This window comes from Anopheles cruzii, chromosome 3, assembly GCF_943734635.1.
Source record: "Anopheles cruzii chromosome 3, idAnoCruzAS_RS32_06, whole genome shotgun sequence".
Lineage (NCBI taxonomy): Eukaryota > Metazoa > Arthropoda > Insecta > Diptera > Culicidae > Anopheles > Anopheles cruzii.
Window position 1 is genome coordinate 83,827,063 of NC_069145.1, and position 19,093 is coordinate 83,846,155.

At 49.2% G+C, this 19,093-nt stretch overlaps 1 protein-coding gene across 1 annotated transcript in view; it reads left to right on the forward strand.

The window, feature by feature from the left end:
- Positions 1-19,093, forward strand: part of LOC128275204 (CUGBP Elav-like family member 2) — a 170,225-nt gene that overhangs the window by 54,594 nt on the left and 96,538 nt on the right. Inside the window, exon 2 of the mRNA XM_053013619.1 lies at positions 17,175-17,512. Within this exon, the coding sequence (XP_052869579.1) occupies positions 17,175-17,512 (338 nt within the window). The remainder of the gene's footprint in view (positions 1-17,174; positions 17,513-19,093) is intronic.

Sequence of the window (19,093 nt, forward strand, 5' to 3'; positions counted from 1 at the left end):
TTTCCTGTAGGAACGGAAAGTTCTCCACAAACTACCAGGCAAAAACAGGTACCAAAGCACGAGCCGGCTGGCACGAACTATGGCTACAATTCGAATTTCTCGAACAGCGCCGTAACGGTAGGGACGCCGCGTTGGCCAGACGGTGAATGCATCTTCTGCGCGAAAGCAACTTCCGAACGAAGTACCAAACCGAAAGAAGCGAGTGCTGCAAAATGGAAAGGAAAATGACTACAGTTCGTAGCATCCCTTCCGGAAGAGCGGATCCTTGGTTGCGCCGCGCAGGAGAAGCGGAAATGAAGTTTTCCGCATAAGCTGGCGCCGGTTTGTAAGTGTGTTTAAGATTTTTGCACGAGAGGCACAGATATTAAGACGTGCTCTCTTCCCGTCTTGACTTGCTGACGATCTAAAAATACACATGCAAAAGGCTAGAGTAATCCACAGTAAGGGTCACGAACCGGAAGTGGACCACCCGGGCGCAGATGGTAGTGTAATGGAAACACCACAAGAGTCGACCCCGAGTGTGCTTCTCGTGGGCTAAACTTTCGCTTCCACTGCGAAGCCCGCGAAGTAGCGCAGTCAGTGTGCCGAGAATCGAGAGTCTACTTTGTTTAGTAAATATACTCTCCGGCTAGATTCGGGACACGGGCTGTATCGGTTGCAAAAGTGAATTACCTACATAAGGGACACAATGGCCGTGGCGTGTCCTTAATGGCTTCATCAGAGATCGATCGGTAGCGCTATGGGATGCGGTGGGCTTTTCGTCCGGGCGGCCTTGACTATCCCGATAACGCTCGAAGGATGGAACTTAATTTTGATCAGATTTCTTCCATCCGCGGTGGGCTCGGGATATGACGACACGGCACGAAGTATGTATGATGAACTTGTTGAGCACACGTACACCGCTTTAAACTGCGCTTCAAACGAAGGAGCCATGTGAAGGACAGCAAAGGGAGATACACTTGCTTAGGCCTTTAGGCGATTCCACGGTGTAGAATACGGATCAGTTTTCTCACCCGGTTGCCCACCCGGCTTCACGTAGAAAAGCGCTCACATGTTTAGCGTGAGGTTTTTAGTCTTGAAATCTCGTGCCACCAGAAGGAAGCGATCGAAGGAGCACCGGAGATGACGCTTGAGATATTGCTCAAGGTGAACCAGATTTTGCTCTTATACGCGTCTGAACGATGGAACGTGAGCTTAATCAGCAATATCTCATTAACCTAGTTTTCAGCACTACAAGCGACTTGTACGTAGCAGGAGAATGATTCTATGCTATGGGAACTCAGACTTTCCTACGACCTCAAGGCCGCATCCAAAGAGGCTCTGGCTAGTGACAGAGACGTAAGAAATACGGCAAGATTAGCTAGCTAGGAGAGCGTCTTGTGCTTGACGGCCTGGACAGTAAAGTCATTTCGGTTGCTTTGTTACACAAAAATGGACCAAAATAGGAGTAGCGTCAAGTGGCCAAACCATGTTCATCGGAAATACCCACACACTGGCTGGCTTCTAGCATGACCATTTTTGTGGCGCATCCGCTTTGTCTCCATTCAGCCGAAGCCCCAACTCCGGGCTAACGGCTCAATGGTGAAAATGCCAATCCAACGCCACTTGCGGCCGCTGCAAACACTCTCCCTACCAGAGCAAAAGGAAAAGGATGTCTTCACAAAGATTCGCGTGTCCTTCTTGTGGTTTTTCCGTCCGTCGTTGCCCGTCGTCGTCGTCGTCGTCGTCGTCATCGCATAATGGCAGTTAAGTGGCACTTTTCTTTTCCTCTGCCGTGGCGCACGGATATGCCTGCCTACTTCCGATTCCGTTTTACTTTCTCTTCCGGCTTTCGCCGGCCGCGGCCGTAGATCTCACTCGTGTAAAGTGCCCTTCTGGTCCAAAGGCTCTGGTCTGGCGGAACAAGCACTCAAGGCCCAGCAGTGCCCACCGTCAGCGCTCCCCCCACCTAGCCATTTGTTTGAGGTAGAACGCAGACGTCGCACCGCCGGAGTGAAACCGGAAGGTTTTCATTAAAGTAGCGGTCGCATAAAAAATGTACGGCGTTTAAAAGTTGCCCTCCGGTGTGGCTCACGCGATTCCGCTGATAAAGGATCGATAAGCAGACGTTCGCTTTCTGCGCGGTGCTACAACGAATAAAAAAATGAAGATAATTTAATAGGTTTATCGTTTTCTTATCTTCGCATTTTCGATGAACTCTGGGCGCGCGGGCCCCGGAAGTCCTGAGCGGCGCGTGAGTACCCGGAGTCTTAACAGCAACCGGATATTGGAGCAAAATCGGGATCGATTTCATTCAATTTTCCACCACTTCCGGATTGGTAACGAAGAAAGGATAAGGAAAAGAAGAAACCGGGGCGTCACTCTTTCTGTGATCCGCCTCTTCCGATCCGATCCGATGATGGCGATGGTGACGATGATGGGGCGGCAAAAAAGTCGCGCTTATCCGTTGATTTTCCCATGCGAATGTGGAGCGAATGGAAACTCGAAGTTTTTCGATTTGGTCCCCAAAAACAATGCCGCACGGAGCAGCTGTCGGATTCCGTTTGGTGTATAAAATTTATTTCTCCAATTGACAAAAAACTGCCCAGAATAAAGCTAATTGAAGAACGAAAACAAAGATGGGAGAAAAATCGCTTAGGAAAAAAAAGGATTAAAAGAAACCGTATCAGACACTGCCCAGCTGCCACGTCACAGAACCAAATCAGACGGAAGGCAACAACGATTTCGGTTGCTTCCCCATGGCCGGCCCCATCGTGGTTCCTTCGTGGTCTTGCAGATGCGGACCATAAATCATCGGACGTCAGCGACGGCAGGCTACATTGGGGGCCGATGTAGTGGTGGCTAAATTTGTCGGTTATGCTACCCTGTCTCGCTTGTCCAGCCGCAAAGGCGCTTAATGACATAATGTTGGCTCTTTGCCTGTCTTGGATGTCGGCCGTGGTAAGACGAGTACAAATGTAACTTTGTGATACGTTTTCTTAAAAGTCTGTTTTCGTGTAAACCACATTTCAGTGTACAAACTTCTGAACCTGACGTGGAGTGACCAAATTACCTACTTTCACCATCATCCAAAAGCAAAATAGACGGTAAAGGGCCACTGTGGAATAATTGGGAGCTACAAATATGCAAACGATGCCTTTTACCCACTGACCGACTAGCACTCTCGACTCGCGAATATGTCCTCGCTACTGGTTAAAACCGCAACCGCAAAGAATCAGATCAAACGCAATTCCAACTTCCCTTCGTCCGTCCGAGGACCGGGGCGGATGTGATGAAAACTGTTGCCAAGCCGTAAAACATTGCAATCATAAATTCACCAAACAATGAACGACCTAAAGAGCCCAACGGGGTGGCTGCTGGTGCTGGCTGCATCTCATTTTCGGCTGGCCAACGACCGGATTATTATCCCCAGAAACTACGAGGCAGTGGTGCTACTCAGCGGAATTGAGAGCAGGAAATGTGAAACATTATTACCGTGACTCTGGGTTCGCTCGGAGAAGAATCTGTACGCTGTAGGACATGTGTCGGCGCTGATACGGACGCGGCAGACGGCACACAGCACAGAGCACACAGATGGGCCACGAGCGTGGTGGAGAACTAGGACACGCTCTGTGCAAAGAATTTCGCAACGGATTGCTCTGTGCACTGTATCCGGCCCGGCGCACGCGGGATGCCATTATTACTGGCCACTGGAGTGGCTTTGTAATTTCGGAAACATGAATACTTCCGAGTGGTAAGTTGGCAAAGCTGTGAAACCCCTCACAACAGATCCGATTCCATGCCGGCAGCAGTCGCCGAGGCGCTTCGCAGCCCAGCAATTCTGGGTTCCGGGATCCACCGGAACGCATTGTCTACGTTTGACCAGCTGAAAAGATAATATTACATCAGTGTGGCCAGACGGGCTAAGGCTCCTATGTAACGTGTACTCTTTACTCTGTGGGAACTCCTCGCCCATGGTGTGCAGTCGGAGATACTGGCCACCGTCCGGACTATGGCGGTCGGTTGAAGCCGACTCACCAAATCAAACACGTTCCACCAGCTCGTTGCTCTCGTGGCTTGAAAACGTGACTATTGTGCCGAAGTGTCACACACTCCACCACGCCCCCATCCTCCCTCGGACCCCGTCGTTACTGTGAGCGAGCGAAAGTGCAACGATGTCAAGCTCAGCACGCACCGGAATCGCCGTGCAAAGTCCGCAAAACAAAATGGCCAGACGCTGGAGCCACGCGGTACGTTCGCTGATTGTTCACAATCAAATCTATTTCTCCAGACGACCCGGCCAAATCCTCGGAAGAGCTCAAGCCCGGCTACGGCCCGGCCCCATCGGATTGGACGCATATCGGAATTGTTATTTATTGGCCCAATCTTTGCTTCCCTCGCGTACACCAAATGCCGCGTTTCACGACGGCAACACCAAGTCCAAAGGTCGAATAATGTGTGTCCTTTGATTGGACCCGGGAACGTTACAGAACGAGTCTTTTTATCAGGAATCACTTCAGAGACCCCGAAGCGACTACTTCTGCGCGCGTCTCGCTACGGAAACAATCGATATAAATCAATTACGGAAGTACTCCGTTCCGAAGGTTCTACCACTGGGAATCGGAGCCGGTGGCAGGATACGAGTGCTCCAAAACGAATCTTGTTCATCAGCAGAAAAAAGTACCTCACGATCGGCGGGGGCTAATAAATGGGTACACTCTCTTCTCCATTGCCCAACGATGGCTTCACCGGATCGAGCGCAGCCACAATTCATTCTCTGCCCGCTCAGCGCTCAGCATATGACTTCAAATGGCATCCTGAAGGTATTTCTCTGGAGTATCATAAACATCACTGCTCGTTGCTGCTGCATCCTCGTCCAACCGCCAATTAGCATCCGTACAGCCAGGAGGTCAATCAGTTGACACAACTTCCGCATAACGGTGGTTATTTGAAGAACCGTAACGGCCGCCAGGATACGGAAAAGACAATCGGTTTCCTGCAAGTACGATTGCCCACAACGCTCTGTCATCAACTGGAGTTTAATCGAGTTTTTAGTCTAATTGAAAGTAAAATGATGTAGTGCGGTGACTCGCCCTGTAGGTTGTTCCATCTTCAAGCTTCTGCCCTAGGATACAGTGTGCCACTAAACGATGGAAAGGTATTATAATTTGCTCACCGTAGCTTGCCGTGGACCGGCAAACCGGGTTCCTACGTCGGCACCGGAAGCATCGGAATATGAATGGGTTCATTAATTACGAAGCACAACTCGCTTCCTTTCAATGATCGAAGCCAATCAATACTTTGCGGTGGTTAAGAGCGGTCTATCTATAGTGGGCCATCGATAGCGGTATGGAAGACGTATGCCGATGCTTCTACGATGGTGCTACTAATAGATGGAGGCCGTCTTCGATACGGCCGTGTGTGGTACGGTCAGGTGAACTTCGGATTACATCTTGTGCATTACATCAAAGACAAACACTTCAGACCACCGCTGCCGGGAACCACCTTTGAAGTTGTGCGCAGGTGGAGAAAGCGGAACGGAATCGAAAACTAATGAAGAAGCAAGTTAATGCCATCGCTCGACAAGTGGCTACGTACTGCGTGCGCTTCCAGAGGGATCGGGGACTGAATCTGTGGGAATAAATTGGAAACCACAGCGCGCTCACGGTTCCTTCCCGGGAGCCCCTCTCTCACTCTCTCTCTATCGATCGGTGGGAAATAAATCAAAACCCCTAATTTAAACCACTTTTCCAATTTCCCGATTAACTTACTTCCGACAGGGATAAGCGTCCTTTCCTTCCGTCCCGTTTTGCGGGGCGTGATGTAGCAGCATTCGTGCACCGTCACTTGGCGCCGTTTTGTGCCGATCAATCGAACTAGTGCGCCATGCTGCTGATCCGAGGACAGGAAGCTAGAAAACAATTTCCTGTCGCTTACAACCGCACTAACCCACAGGAAACTACTGTAGGTTACGGAAGGAGGGCAAAGACGCACGGTACATAAATTATTCAAATGCCATCACAGTCCGCATCCGCTGTACCGTCAACAACCACCCGGAGTGGGCGACGTAGACCGCAAAACTTTATTTTATCAAATGTCATTAAGCCACGGTGGTCTTACTAACCAAGGGCTGACATACTAATTGGATCTGTGCACCTTTTCGTGACGCAATGATTGAAGCTTTCACCCTTCGGTTCGGCCTAAGACTCTTCGACTCGGCAGGAATAGTTGAGTTGAATCTTATATTAATAAGGCGACCGTTTGCTTCTAATCGCGTTGTAAGGCGCTCAAAGTGCCGGTTCTTTGTCTTCTGGTGTGCTAGCCGCTTCCGGTTGGCGATGATGGGTCGCCAGCATTGGGTCGGGTCGGGTCACCAGGCTACGGATCTTCCTTTGCCTGCGGGCCGTAGTCAATCATTTTTCTGGGTTTTCGGCCTTCCGGATCCGACGGGCCTTTTTTTCGGACCGTAGCGCATCAGCTGGAACGGAAATGGGAAACTGATTGCTTTCATGTTTAGTAATAACGATGCTCCTTTCACCGGAACCAATGCCGAAACGTGACAAGAATGCGCCGCTTTTCCGGAACGGGTCCGTTCGTGTTCTACCCAGACACGCTTCGTTACCGCTTGTCACCGACCGCGCGTGGCTAACAGGCATGCTTGAACCATAGTTGGGGTTTAATCTTTTCCAACCGCTCGTGCAAGTTTTCCCAAATTCAGCGTTTCTCTCGCGTTATCAAATATGACTAATTTTTGCAGCGCATTTCGGTTCTAATTGAATCACACAGCTGCACGGTGGTAAGGCTTTTGGAAACGAACATTAAAAGTACCTTTTATTGCTACCTATTCACGGACGTTCATAAACATCCGGTCATTAAATGTGATCAAAAAAATCTCGTGAAAAAGTGACTGCAAATGAAGTGGTACTTCCGGGGAATTTTTAGCACACTTTGTCACCATTCCGTCAGTATTTCTCTCCATCACATTCGCTCGTCTAGGCCTCTAGCGCCGGTCGAAAGCGCTTTCCACCTTGAAGAATAATTGAAAACCTCGAGCCATAAAAACCGTGGCCGGTGGTGCAGGCGAGCGAAACTATATTCATTTCCCGTGGAGTGCGGCACCAAACCGGATACCGGAAGTGGGTTAGTAAAATGGGGCCAAACCCTCGAGGCGACGCAAAGTTCTCGCGAGTATTCTCACCGGTTCCTTTTTCAGCTGGGCGATGGGTAAACATCGACGACGAGTGAAGCAGAGAAGATGGTCTTCCCGGTCGCCGGTGCAATATATCTCTCATACGCCCTTATCTCATAACCTCATTTTTACGATAAAATTCCGGACGAATCCCAACCTGCTGCTGCTGGAGACGCCATCTCTTGCGGGTTAGTGCACGCTGAAATTGAGGTTAAAGGTGTGCTTCCGGGAAAAAGGGCCTACGGTGCCGGAAACGCTGCTCGGTTGAGAAAGGTGGCCACCACCGTTGGCATGCATGTGAGTTTTTTCTTCGCTCGACCTCTCGGCATCATATCTGTCAGAAAATAGCGCTTACGGCCAACGCATCGCGAGAGTTTATCAGAGATCGTTCCTCTTCGCAGCTGTTGGGGCCGCCATGCAGGCTCCTCTGAAGCAAGGCCTGGTCTGGCCAGATCAGCAAATCATGCCTCGGTTCCACTCTTCCTTGGCCGCCCTCTTGGCCGGTGAACGACAATATTCGACCCCCGGAACATAGTCCATTTCTTCTGAAAGTCGGAGTTTTCCGCTGCGATTTGGCAGACGCAGTGGAAAAAGGCCACAAATGGCTCAACAGTTTCCACCATGACCCGGAGAAATCAACCAGACAGGTCCAACTAGAGAGAGAGAGAGTGAGAGAGGGAGTGTGGAATTGAAACGGTGATTGGCGGCGTGTGGCTTCCGATGGTTCGGATATGAATACTTGACGCAACCGCCACAAGCCTGGGCAGAAAAAGACGACGGTGGGCACGAGGGGCTGCGACGGCCTCTGTGCCAAGTTCTCCTTTAGTGGTCGGATCCATTTCTGAAGCCGCCTGCCGCCAAACTTCAAACCATTACCGACCCGCAATCTTCTCAGTCCAAGAAACATGACAGTAGCAAGTTTGATGCGGTAAACCGAAGAGTGCTCCATTCCATGGCCTCTTACTATCAAAGGGCGGATCTTTGCCGCGGCGCGTCGGTCGTGCGAAGGCAAAGTTCTGGCCGGAAAAGAGATCGGATTCGGCGGCGGCGGTGCGATGAACCGCTCGGGTAATACTAGTTTGGTGTTTGTTTGATAAGCTTTATGGGTATGATAAGGCACATTTGTGCTGCTCATGGCACGGCTCCAAGTGCTTTTAGCAGAACGAAAAACAGAAAATACTTACGCAAAGAGCTGCGCAGCGGCACCGTCCGTCCATCGTCGTCGTGGTGTAGAGCCGAAGCAAAATGGCACTGATTTTTCACTAAAACGATCAGCACTTCATTTTACACTTTTTTGCACTTGAACTCACGTTATCACTTTCAGGGGTTTGCAAACTTTTTTCCAGTTTCACTTACCCAAAACCGCGAAGTTGAGGTACTATTAATTGCCGAAACTGTATGTGATACTTTGTCCCGCAATGTTTATTTATTCGTTTGGCACCGGGCATCTACAAAAATGGGCGGAAATATTAAATAGTAATGAGAAACGCACTCGGAGTGGCCTTACAAGTACTTACGATTTCATGCTAGTGTATGAGTGTCTGTGTTCCGACGGTAACACTACAAGACTCGGCGTTGACCATGAGTAGAGAACATGGAAGTATTATTTTTTATACTTCCAATGGTTGTTTTTCTGCCCGGTGCATGACCCTCACACCAACACCAAGACGATTCGTACGCGGGGGCGAATGTCCTTCCAAGGACAAACTGGGAAGCCGTAGACACAATGCCGAACGAGAGATGGACCGAGCTTCCTGGTGTGCCCGGTACAATCGTAAGCGGCCTAACCAAGCGACGGCTGAAGTTCGACATGCGAACCGAATGCGTCTTCTCGACGGACGACACACACTGCAAACGCTGGTCGGCATTTTCTGGTCGACGGAAGCTATTTTCGAACATCCGTTGTCCAGGGTCAGGTCGTTTGTGACGAGAAGTAATGTAAAAGAAATGGCAAACCTAATTTCGATCGAATCCATTGCAACTTTGCTCACTTGCTGCTGCTTGCTCACTTTTTTTGTAATTTAAATTGACTTTTAAAAACTTTATTGGTTAAATATCAGGTTGGGGAAAAAGTAATCGACGTTTTTAGCGCGAACTTTAAAACATTATTTAACATACTTTTAATTGTCCGATTTGCATCAAATATGCACCATTTTGTTGGAAAATTTGTTGCCTCTTTAAAACTACCTCCAAAATGCCTCTTTCGTAGAAGGCTTAGTTGTTATTGGCGAAAAACTCGAGCAATCCTTTTTCACAATCCTTTTTTGATCTCAGTTTTTCATCACTCAAGAAATTTTGTAATGTGCGAAAAGGGTATCAATCGCTTAGTGGAAGGTCCGGACTATACGGTGGATGCATTTAAACTTTCCATCCAAGCTCCTGAACTTTCTGGCGAGTCACTGAAGACGTGCGTAACATTTCGTTGTCCTGGTGGAACACAAAACCTCTTCCGTTGGCCGATTTTGGTAATTTCTGGTCAATTGCTAGCTTCGAACGGTGCAGTAATTGATAGTAGAGATCTGAATTTAGTGTTTGGCTACACGGAAGTAACTCACATTAAACAGTTCCTTTCAAGTCCCACCATATACCCAGTAGAACCTTCCTAGCCGTTTTTCCTGGTTTAGCCACCGGTTAAGCAGCTTTACCATGCTTAGACCCCGACCGATTTCACACAATATTGTCGTAAGTGACCCATTTCTCTTCCCCAGTACCCATCCGTTTAGGAAATGGGTCGATTTCATTCCGTTTGACCAAAATTGCGAAGATGGAAATTCGAGCCATCATGTTTTTTTATGTAAAAAGGTTGGCGCCAAAACATTGAGCTTCTTTGTGAACCCAGATTTGCGCAAATGCCTTAAAACTGTTTGATAGTTAATCTTTAGCTCCTGGCCGATGCTTCGATTACTAAACTGCTGATGAACTTTGGTTATTTCTGTGATTTTATCGACATTTTCGATGGCGGGTCTGCCTGTGCGAGGTGCAACTTAAACATAAAAAAATAGCTGAAACGGGTCAACGAAACCAAAATTTGACCTAGCTAGCTTATAAAGTATCGGCATCACAAACACCATGCACAATTTCAGCGGTCTAGCTTTAATTTACACCGTTTTCTAAGAAAAACTGTAAAATGTACCGAATTTTCTCTTAGTTGACCTCCATTGTTTACACCCTGCAACTCACAAACGAATAGAACAAACAATAAACAGTGAAAGCAGTTTTTTTAGTGTAAAGTATCAGCTTTAAAACGAGCCTAAACTTGAAGCTGTACGATCGATACTTCACGAGATATCGATCACAAAAGGCAGCTGTTGTGAAAAACGTCGATTACTTTTTCCCCAACCTGATATAACATCAAAAAACGTACGGAACTTTATTAACATGAACCGCAAATGAGATTGTCTAACTTATTGCTCGTTTTCAATAAGCTCATCGTCCGAGTCTGTGCGTGCGAAGAAGGGTTGTCGCAACGGATTTTTAGCTCCCTCGCAAAGTGCGCACCTTTTGCACGGTCCGGACAATAGCCGGTGCCGACGTCACGCACACAAGCGGCACACACCTGTTTCGAAGCGCTCGCATCATTTTCGGCGACACCTACGATCGAACCCGATCATTTCGTTATCGTAAACGTATCGAACCGGTCATCTGTGCCTCTCGTCGTCCGTTCTTCCTTCGGGTGTTCTGCTTCTTCTTTTCGCTTTTTACCACACCGAACCCTAACCTCGATTTTTAAACCACGTTCGGGCACCACGTTGCTGACAGAGTGAAAACCCATCAATTTCTATCGCGATTTTTACGGAACCCTGAGACGCAAGGCATATTTTGTACGTTCCGAAAAACGAGCAAACGAGGAACGGTTGTTGCTGAATCACGGAAGTGTTACTCTGTTCGCACTCTACGTAAAGATACACCGAGCACGTGTTGATCACGTGTAGACGAGTGTTTCGCGAGTCACTTGTTAGCGAATTATTTTTTTAAGAACATTTTGAACCGTGTGTTGAACCCTGTGCCCTGACTTGTCCGTGACCCGCTCGTAGCCGTGGTGTTCAGTTTTTTAAACCCCAAGTGTGATAGACTGAGAAATAGAAAATTTTATAGCGCGCGATTGTAAGGTACAGTAGAACTATTCCTACAATGAAGGTGCTCGTGTTTGCGTCGACCGATAACCACAAAAAGTGTCTCGATCTGTACCGAAGCAATCTGATGGCCGTCGATGCGTCCGAGACTCCGTGCGAGGCAGCAGACGACGTGTGAGTATAAAGGGTGAAACTATAGTACTTGTCGGAGCCTTTTATCTGATGGACACGATGCGTCTTTTTTGCGGTTTGAATAAACTTCTAATAATGAGCGTTGCATCGAAATTCCGTTCATTCGGAAGACGAGTGTTAAAAAGGGAACGACCGAGTTATGCTGGCGCTACTAATCCATCCTGTGGTTCACCGGTGAACAAGGACCTGCATCCTTTCGGGCGGCTAGTTGGATGGGTGTTTTATGTAACGCCGCTTTGATGCGTGAAACTGACTGCAACACAGTCGAGTGTCGGTCTACGCTAAAGGTTGCATTTGCGTAGCAAAAAGTCGTGACATTGGCGAACGTTGTGCTGGGCGACGAAACCGTTCCATTGAGCGCACGTGCTGCTGTCGAATCCACCAAAGAGCTTGCGTTAGTCTTGTTTGGTTTGCGAACCTTTCCTTGGTTTATTTACTCGTGCCAACGAAAAAGAGTTAAAAAATTGTTGTAATTAATTGGAATATAATTTTTTTTAACATATCACACACTGTTTTGCATGAAAGTAACATCTGTAAGTAGGTGTTCTATAGGAAGAAAAACTTTTCTCTACAGTTTCTATTTAACGCTACTCGCTCCTTCGTGGAAGAAGCACCCGACCTGAAAACCAGAATCATCTTGTAATGGTATTTAAGTTTAATCCTTGGCATCCTTTCGTGAGGTTAGAAAAGCCGTGGGCTAAGAGAAAGTGCGAAGATTGGAACTGTAGCACCGAGAGAGTAGGGTGTGGTTGGCGTTGTCTGTTATTCACACCGTTAGGTCCCATAATTCCACACTACCACCGCCCTCCAGGCACCCAGGGAGCGGTCGGAGGCAGGGACAGGAAGTTAGCCAACAGCGATAGCCACGCTGGCACCGTTTGCTGGAAGAAATGTTCACGATCTTCACACCAAAAGCCCGGCCCCAGAATGCTCCCGGTGTCTCCCGGACGGGGAAGCCAACTGCAAACAGCCAACTGGCGCAAAAGAAACACCAACTTCGTCCCTCCAAGCCGGCCGCCGTCCGCCTCTCGACTCGAAGTGGAACGGAGTCATCTCATTTCAAAGAGAGATAAACGTTTAAAGACTTACTCAGTTTTGTTTTAAAATGTTATTAATTAGTTTCAGGCAGGCAGTACCAGAACCTGAAGCGTTGTGTTTGTGTTGGCTCGGCGGACTGTTGGCCACACCAACCCACCGAGCCTCCCGGGTCCGGGTCCCGAGAACGGAGTAATCTGTTCTTTTTTGCCTCAACATTGGTCGTGTCTCCTGTCTCGGCGAAGCAGGGTGTTTCTTGCCCGTAGTTAAGTTGCCTGTTTGGGGTCAGATAACGTTAACGCGTGGAAAGGTCAGACTAGTTTAAATCGTCAGGTTGGCGAGGAAGGCAAAGGCAGGTCCGGCGGCAGGCTGTTGGAAAACTTAAGCCAAATGGATTGCCTGCCGGTGAAAAGACACCACGACGTTGCTGCTGTACACGGCAGATAAAGACACCACTCAGCTGACGCAACGTAAGCAATGAAAAGCGCAGCGCTAGAGATGCAGCCGTATGCGACACGTAAAGGGCACGCTGCTGTTTGCATCGTGCACAGGAGAACTTGGCTTTTTTGCGGTCTTTCGTCTCGGTTTCTTGTTATCTTTTAAGGTGCCCGAAGCCTTACGGTTCTTGTACCTGCTTCACGGAACGATGCACGGAACACGTCTGCTGATAAATTATTTTGTATTAATTGCTGCAGACTTTTAATTTTATTAATTTGCTTCGATAAAGGGCTTCGATGTAGCCCTTAGAAGGTTCGATCAGGTTGCAGCGTTCGGACTTTCAATGCGGACTCATTCTGCCAACCATTCGTGACTAGCCCACGCTTTCAGTATAAAAAGGGACAGAAAAGGCATTAAAGGATAGTTCATAATTAGCTGGAGAAGCCATCTCCCTGTCGCATGAATAGTAATTAACCATCGGTTGTCCGGTTAGTGGCAATTAGTGGCGTTTACATGATGTTGTATTCTGTTCTGCGACTGGGTTTGTGTTACTGAGTGGTTTGACTACTCCCTCTTCAATGGGGTGATGTTTTTTTTTCTATTAATTTATATTTCTCAGAAAATTCAACGTAACGTTGATTGGAAGAAATTCATCTTTTTCGTGTCAAGTTTATTGACTCTGCTTGTAAACGCCTTCCTTATATTAGCTCGCTTGAACGTTTCTTGACAATGAAGATTTAAATTTATACGAACATCGAAACGAAAATTAACACTCACTGCCAAACGGCCCCCAGAGTGGGTCGCGGATCATCGCTAGGTGCTTTCAACGTGTCGTTCCGGGACACGAAACATCTTCCCCGAGCAATTGCCACACCGCTTGGGATCGTCCAGCGAGACCATCCACGGCGGACGGTGAATAATGAAATTATATCAGCTACAACACCATCTGCTAAATCACTCAATTTATTCGTAATTACGTTTTTCGGCTTCTGACGCTCGTGGCGAAGAAAAATGCGCCCGTTCAAGAAAAAGACAGCCTCTCTCGGGGGTTCACAACGCAACGCCCAGAGTCCCGGAGGTTGTCATCAATTTAATTCCATTTCCTTTGATTCAATTAAGTGTCCTGCTGCTGCAGGAGCATTGTGCTCTCCTACCGTAGCGTTTTGGGCTTCCCATTTCGTCCTGGGAATGCTTTGTGAGCCGAGCCGGAAACCCCGCACCGTGGATGTTCGTTATTTTGGCGCCAGTAATGAGAAGCGTGGACGCTGGACGGTTTGGTGGACGGAAACGAGGACAAAATTGTTCGAATGACTTTCCTGGGGAATTTCTTTCTTTCAATTAGTCCCAAATCGAAAATCGTCTTCACTGCCATCGCGAAGACAGCGGGCACGAATTGTTATCCTCTTTTCCGCGTTGTGCACGCGCGACGTACTCCGGGCTGGCTCGGGCTCTTTACCTAGGACGGATGCAAATGCCGGAGTATGCCGAGCATCCAATTTAACTTACACCGGAATGCTGCTCTTGAGAAGGTTTTTCCCACCACCAGGAAGGTGCCGTCGTCTTGCGTAGCAACCATGGCAACCGACCGGTGGGCCACACGGAATCGACGAATCGTCCATTCGTTACGGGCTTCCGTTAGCTCTTCATCATCGGCAGGATGGGCGGTGCGAGCCAGTGATTTGGAAAATTGTAATCCACTCATCTATTGCGCCCGTTCGCAGGTCCATCAACATCGTGTTCTTGGCACGTTCGCCCCCGAGACGCCACCCGGCATGGTTAGGATGGTCCGAGCAAAAATCATCGTTTATCAATCGTTATCTTCCTTCGTTCGAAGGGTGGTTCCCCCCATAAACTTAAAGCTGAAGGATCGAAAAAATAATTCCCATAAACTGTGTGTTTCCCCTTCTTTACTCCTGTAGTAGCACCTGAAAGAGGGCGCTCGTTGGCCACGTGGCCAGGATTTGTTTCAGTATTGCGGCTGGGCTGGGGCATTTCTTTTCTGTTCCGCCAATCAGCGCAAATAGGCGCAGATCGACTGTCAACAAACGGTTGAAAGGAAAATTGGGAACATCCGAACGAGCATCATCGCTTGAGGGGCAGCATTCGATGGGCATGTTATTGGTAAATAGGTCCGGGCCTCTTTCATCATTATTTTCTTGGGACTTGGGAACAAGCATCCCCTGGGAGGAGCTCCTAAGGAGAGAAAACAGAGAGGGAAAGGGATTTCAAGTCCGATTTTTATGTCAACCGGAAGGACTATGGGCAATATTTTGGAGGTTATATTCCACGATTTTAGTGTTCCAAAGCAGCCACGAAACAATAATATGCCAGGCCACAGTCCTATAAGGTTTTATGTCTTTATGGGCTGCTTTTATTTTTGACCAATTCGTGCACCGTGCTGCATCGTGCTCTCGGTGGCACCGTACCACAACAAGCATTGTGCCACAGGGACAGGGAGGGACAGAGAGAGTTCATTAAATTCGCCACGGATCAGTGAACGCAAATGCAATATCGAAAATAATTGAATCTAATATTTTATCCCCGCCCGAGGGCTCACGACGAGAGGGGTGACTATACGTCCGTGCGCCGGCCAGGCGAAACGAAACGTGTCCCGGGACACGTGAAATTTCCATTCCTTGGCCGCGTTGCTCGGTGGCAAATCATCATTCCGCAGGCCGGGCCGCCGACGGAAGGACCATGAGCTGGCCACAATAGATGGAGAGCGTTTCCGACACATCCGTTTGACCGTCGGCGAATCTTTGGCATCGTAAAGGCAGGAAGTTTCATAAACTCGAGCAGCAGAGTAGATAATCCAGCGACCAGGAGCAATAACTGGAGGAACGTTTCGGTGGCGACCACGGATTGATCTCAGCATGATCGGTTTTGTCCCCGGCGACGAAATCGCTGTTTTCGCAATGTTTATTATCCGGACCGCTCTCCGCTGAAGGATGGTTTATCCGTTTACGACCGACGGGACGATGGGACGGGGCCACCCCACAAATCATGCCAGCCAATTGCGGGGACGGGTCAGTGGGCGCCACAGCTGGTGATGACGATAATGTCCTGCCGTAGACGGTACCGTCCGGCAGCGTCACGCTCTGGACATTCACCGGAGACATTGTGGTCATTTTTAATATTGTACGTGCCATCGAGCGCTGTCAGAGCCACACGCCGATCGCGTCATACGCGCCCAAAAGATCGAGAGCCCTCCGATGCCTTTCTCCAGATGTTGCCCGCGGTTAATGAGTGACGCTTTTTATGCCACTTTTCTTCTCGACCGTTCGTGCCGGGCTCGTTTTATTGGACGTAAAATTTTTATCCGGCATCATCAACGAATCGTTTCGGGACCGATCGTTGAGGTCGAGGGTTCCAGTGTTTTATGCGCTCTCCGTTTCGCGCTCCATTGGTTGGCGCCGGCGGCGGCGGCGGCGGTGGCAGCAGCACGGTATTGCGACCGAGAAACATGGTCATCAGCGAAAACATTGGCGTCGCCGTGTCCATGAGGGAATCCTTCCTAGTATCGTGGCATCATTATTATGATGGTTCTTTTCGGTCATTTTCTTCCTCCCACCGGGCGACCCGCGACCCTTGCCGGCTCCGTACACACACAGACACACACGCAGACACAACGTCCACAGCATAAACATCCTCTCCATCAATAAGGTGTGACGAGGTTAGATTGCGCTTCGCCTCGCCCTGGTCGCGCTGGCTCCAGCGGCTGGGTCCGGCAGAATCGGGGCAGAAAATCTCACAATTCGAAGCACGTTTCCCGGACGGTCGTCGTCGTTGGCCGTGAACCGTTCCCGGGAGTCTACCGTTAAATTGCTACATCGTGACAAATGATTTTCATAACGAACGATGAACCGGAAAAGGAGTGGCGGCGCGGAACGGAACGAATCTGTCTTCAAGCGTCGCCATTCGACCGCGCTTACGGGTGGCACCGCTCCGGATTCGATGCAAAAACGGAAGCAATCATTAGGATGCTGGACCGGCTCGAAATTGAATTTGTCGTGAAACACGAAACCTTGCCGGGAGCGTGTACAGGGAGGCTCCGAAGAGGTGGTCGATGATGGTCACGTGCGCCTTTTTAATGAAATGGTGCGCCGAAATTTAAGCCAATCTAGGTTACGGTGGTGGCCATTAAGTTGTAGAAATTACCTTTCGTATTGAGGCGGCGATTGTAGGAAAAATCTAAAGCAAAGTTATATCTGTTCATGTCTGATTCAATTGATGTATTAAAATGTTCTTTCTTTCCCCTGCCATTTCAGTGCCATCATGAACACGGCCAACAGTAATGCGAACAACGTGAACCTCAGCCCGGGAAGCAACAACAATAACAATCATACCCTGAACAACAACAATCCGAAGGTGATAAACAATAATATGGCGCTAACGCCGGGCTCGGACGTGAGCATCAAATCGGCGGCGTGCCAGGACCACGACGAGGAAGTCGTGGGCGACCAGCCCGACCCAGACTACATCAAGATGTTCGTGGGTCAAGTGCCACGCTCGATGGACGAGCAGCAGCTGAAGGAGATGTTCGAGGAGTTCGGGCGCGTCCACCAAATCAACGTGCTGCGGGACAAAACATCCGGCCAAAGCAAGGGTGAGTTGGTGTTCCGTCGCAATATATTGCCGTTAATTGATTCGTCACCGGGTGTAAAGACAGGTCCATAAAACCATGGGACCTGCTAGTTTTTGCAACTGTCGGAGACCGCCGGAAGATTTCGTCCCGCTTTAGGGCGCATCGGTCGAACCAACCCACAAAGCTGACTTCTGGATAGCACTGTCCGTTGTGACAACGGACAATGGTGCTTCAGAATTCATGCTAAATGCTTTTCACCTGGTTAAGGACACCGTACTGTACTGCGATGGATGCGTTTTTTCTCGACGACACTACACTGTTTTGCCATTTTAGGGAACAACTTCTGATTGCAGTCGGTGCTCGGGCGGTGGCATCGAGTGGCCTTCTGCTGATGATCAGCTTCTAACAGCAGTGTGCACACGACAAAGGGAAGAATGATAAGAGGAACTCACCTTAACAACCGAAAAGAGAGGAAAAAAACCGAAAACTCCGGGAACCCCGGGAACGTCATCATCGTCACTTTCCGAACGATTGAAAGCTGCGATTTTTCCTCCACACACCGGGTAGTGCCATTATTTTTTGGAAATCCTTGCGCTTGTGCCATGTGCCTGCAGTACCTCCTTTGGGTCTGTTCGAATGTTGACGCACGGAATAGTCGACCGATCGGCTGCCGCTGTGCAGGTGCACGTGAGCATTTTTCAGTGAGGACACAGGACACCGTGCCGTGCCACTCGGAAAGCACTGAATGCAAGATCCTTGATGTTTTTCTGACATCCTCACCATCGGCCCCGGGACAGTGATCCATTGTCCGGTGGTGAACGTTTGCAAAAGCCGGACCGTGCCGCAATCTTTCTCGAACCGCACTTTTAGGGGTGACCCGATGCCCTTTAGCGTGTGCCCGTCACCGACCGGGACCGGCACTTTTGTCCGGTCGTCCTAGTTTACTTTCTGTCCCATTTGCGAGCGCCGGACAATGCCCGCAGGCTTCCTTGCACACACGCTGACCTGGCTGACGGCGATCGCGAGGAGTGAACTGTTGATTTCCAATCCATTACTCATTTCTCTCCGGGATTGCCGGACGTGTTGAACCGTTGACGTGCGCTGGAAGGACGTAAAATAGGACGCAAAACGGAATGGCCTGGGAGATGAAATAAAAGTAATGCACGCTGTACTCGAGCTCACAGGAACGACGATGGACGGACGACTCTTGGTGGACCATAATGGTTGTTCGCTACCATCCGAGGTCGGTCGGAGAAGGTTGGAAAAGTGCGAGCCAAGTGCAACACATCGATTTATTCATTTGACCAGTGCCTGGCAAGCGCCGAAGGCCGATCGAACGGACAAACAGTAACGGCAAAAAGTAAGCTTTAACTCGGAAATAGGGTACTCTTGTGTCAGTGCCGGGGTTTGGAAATCGCAGTAGCGTGATACAGAAATCTTAGAGGGGATTATTGCCACTGAAGGAACGATCTCTGTTTGTTCAGCAATTGAAATTTAAGGGATTGCGCGTCGACAGTACTTCCATGAGCCCGTGAAGTGCGCCTCTTTTGAGCCGTGGATCTGTGCGAACAGAGTGTGAATTGAGAGACGCGGCACTGGCCT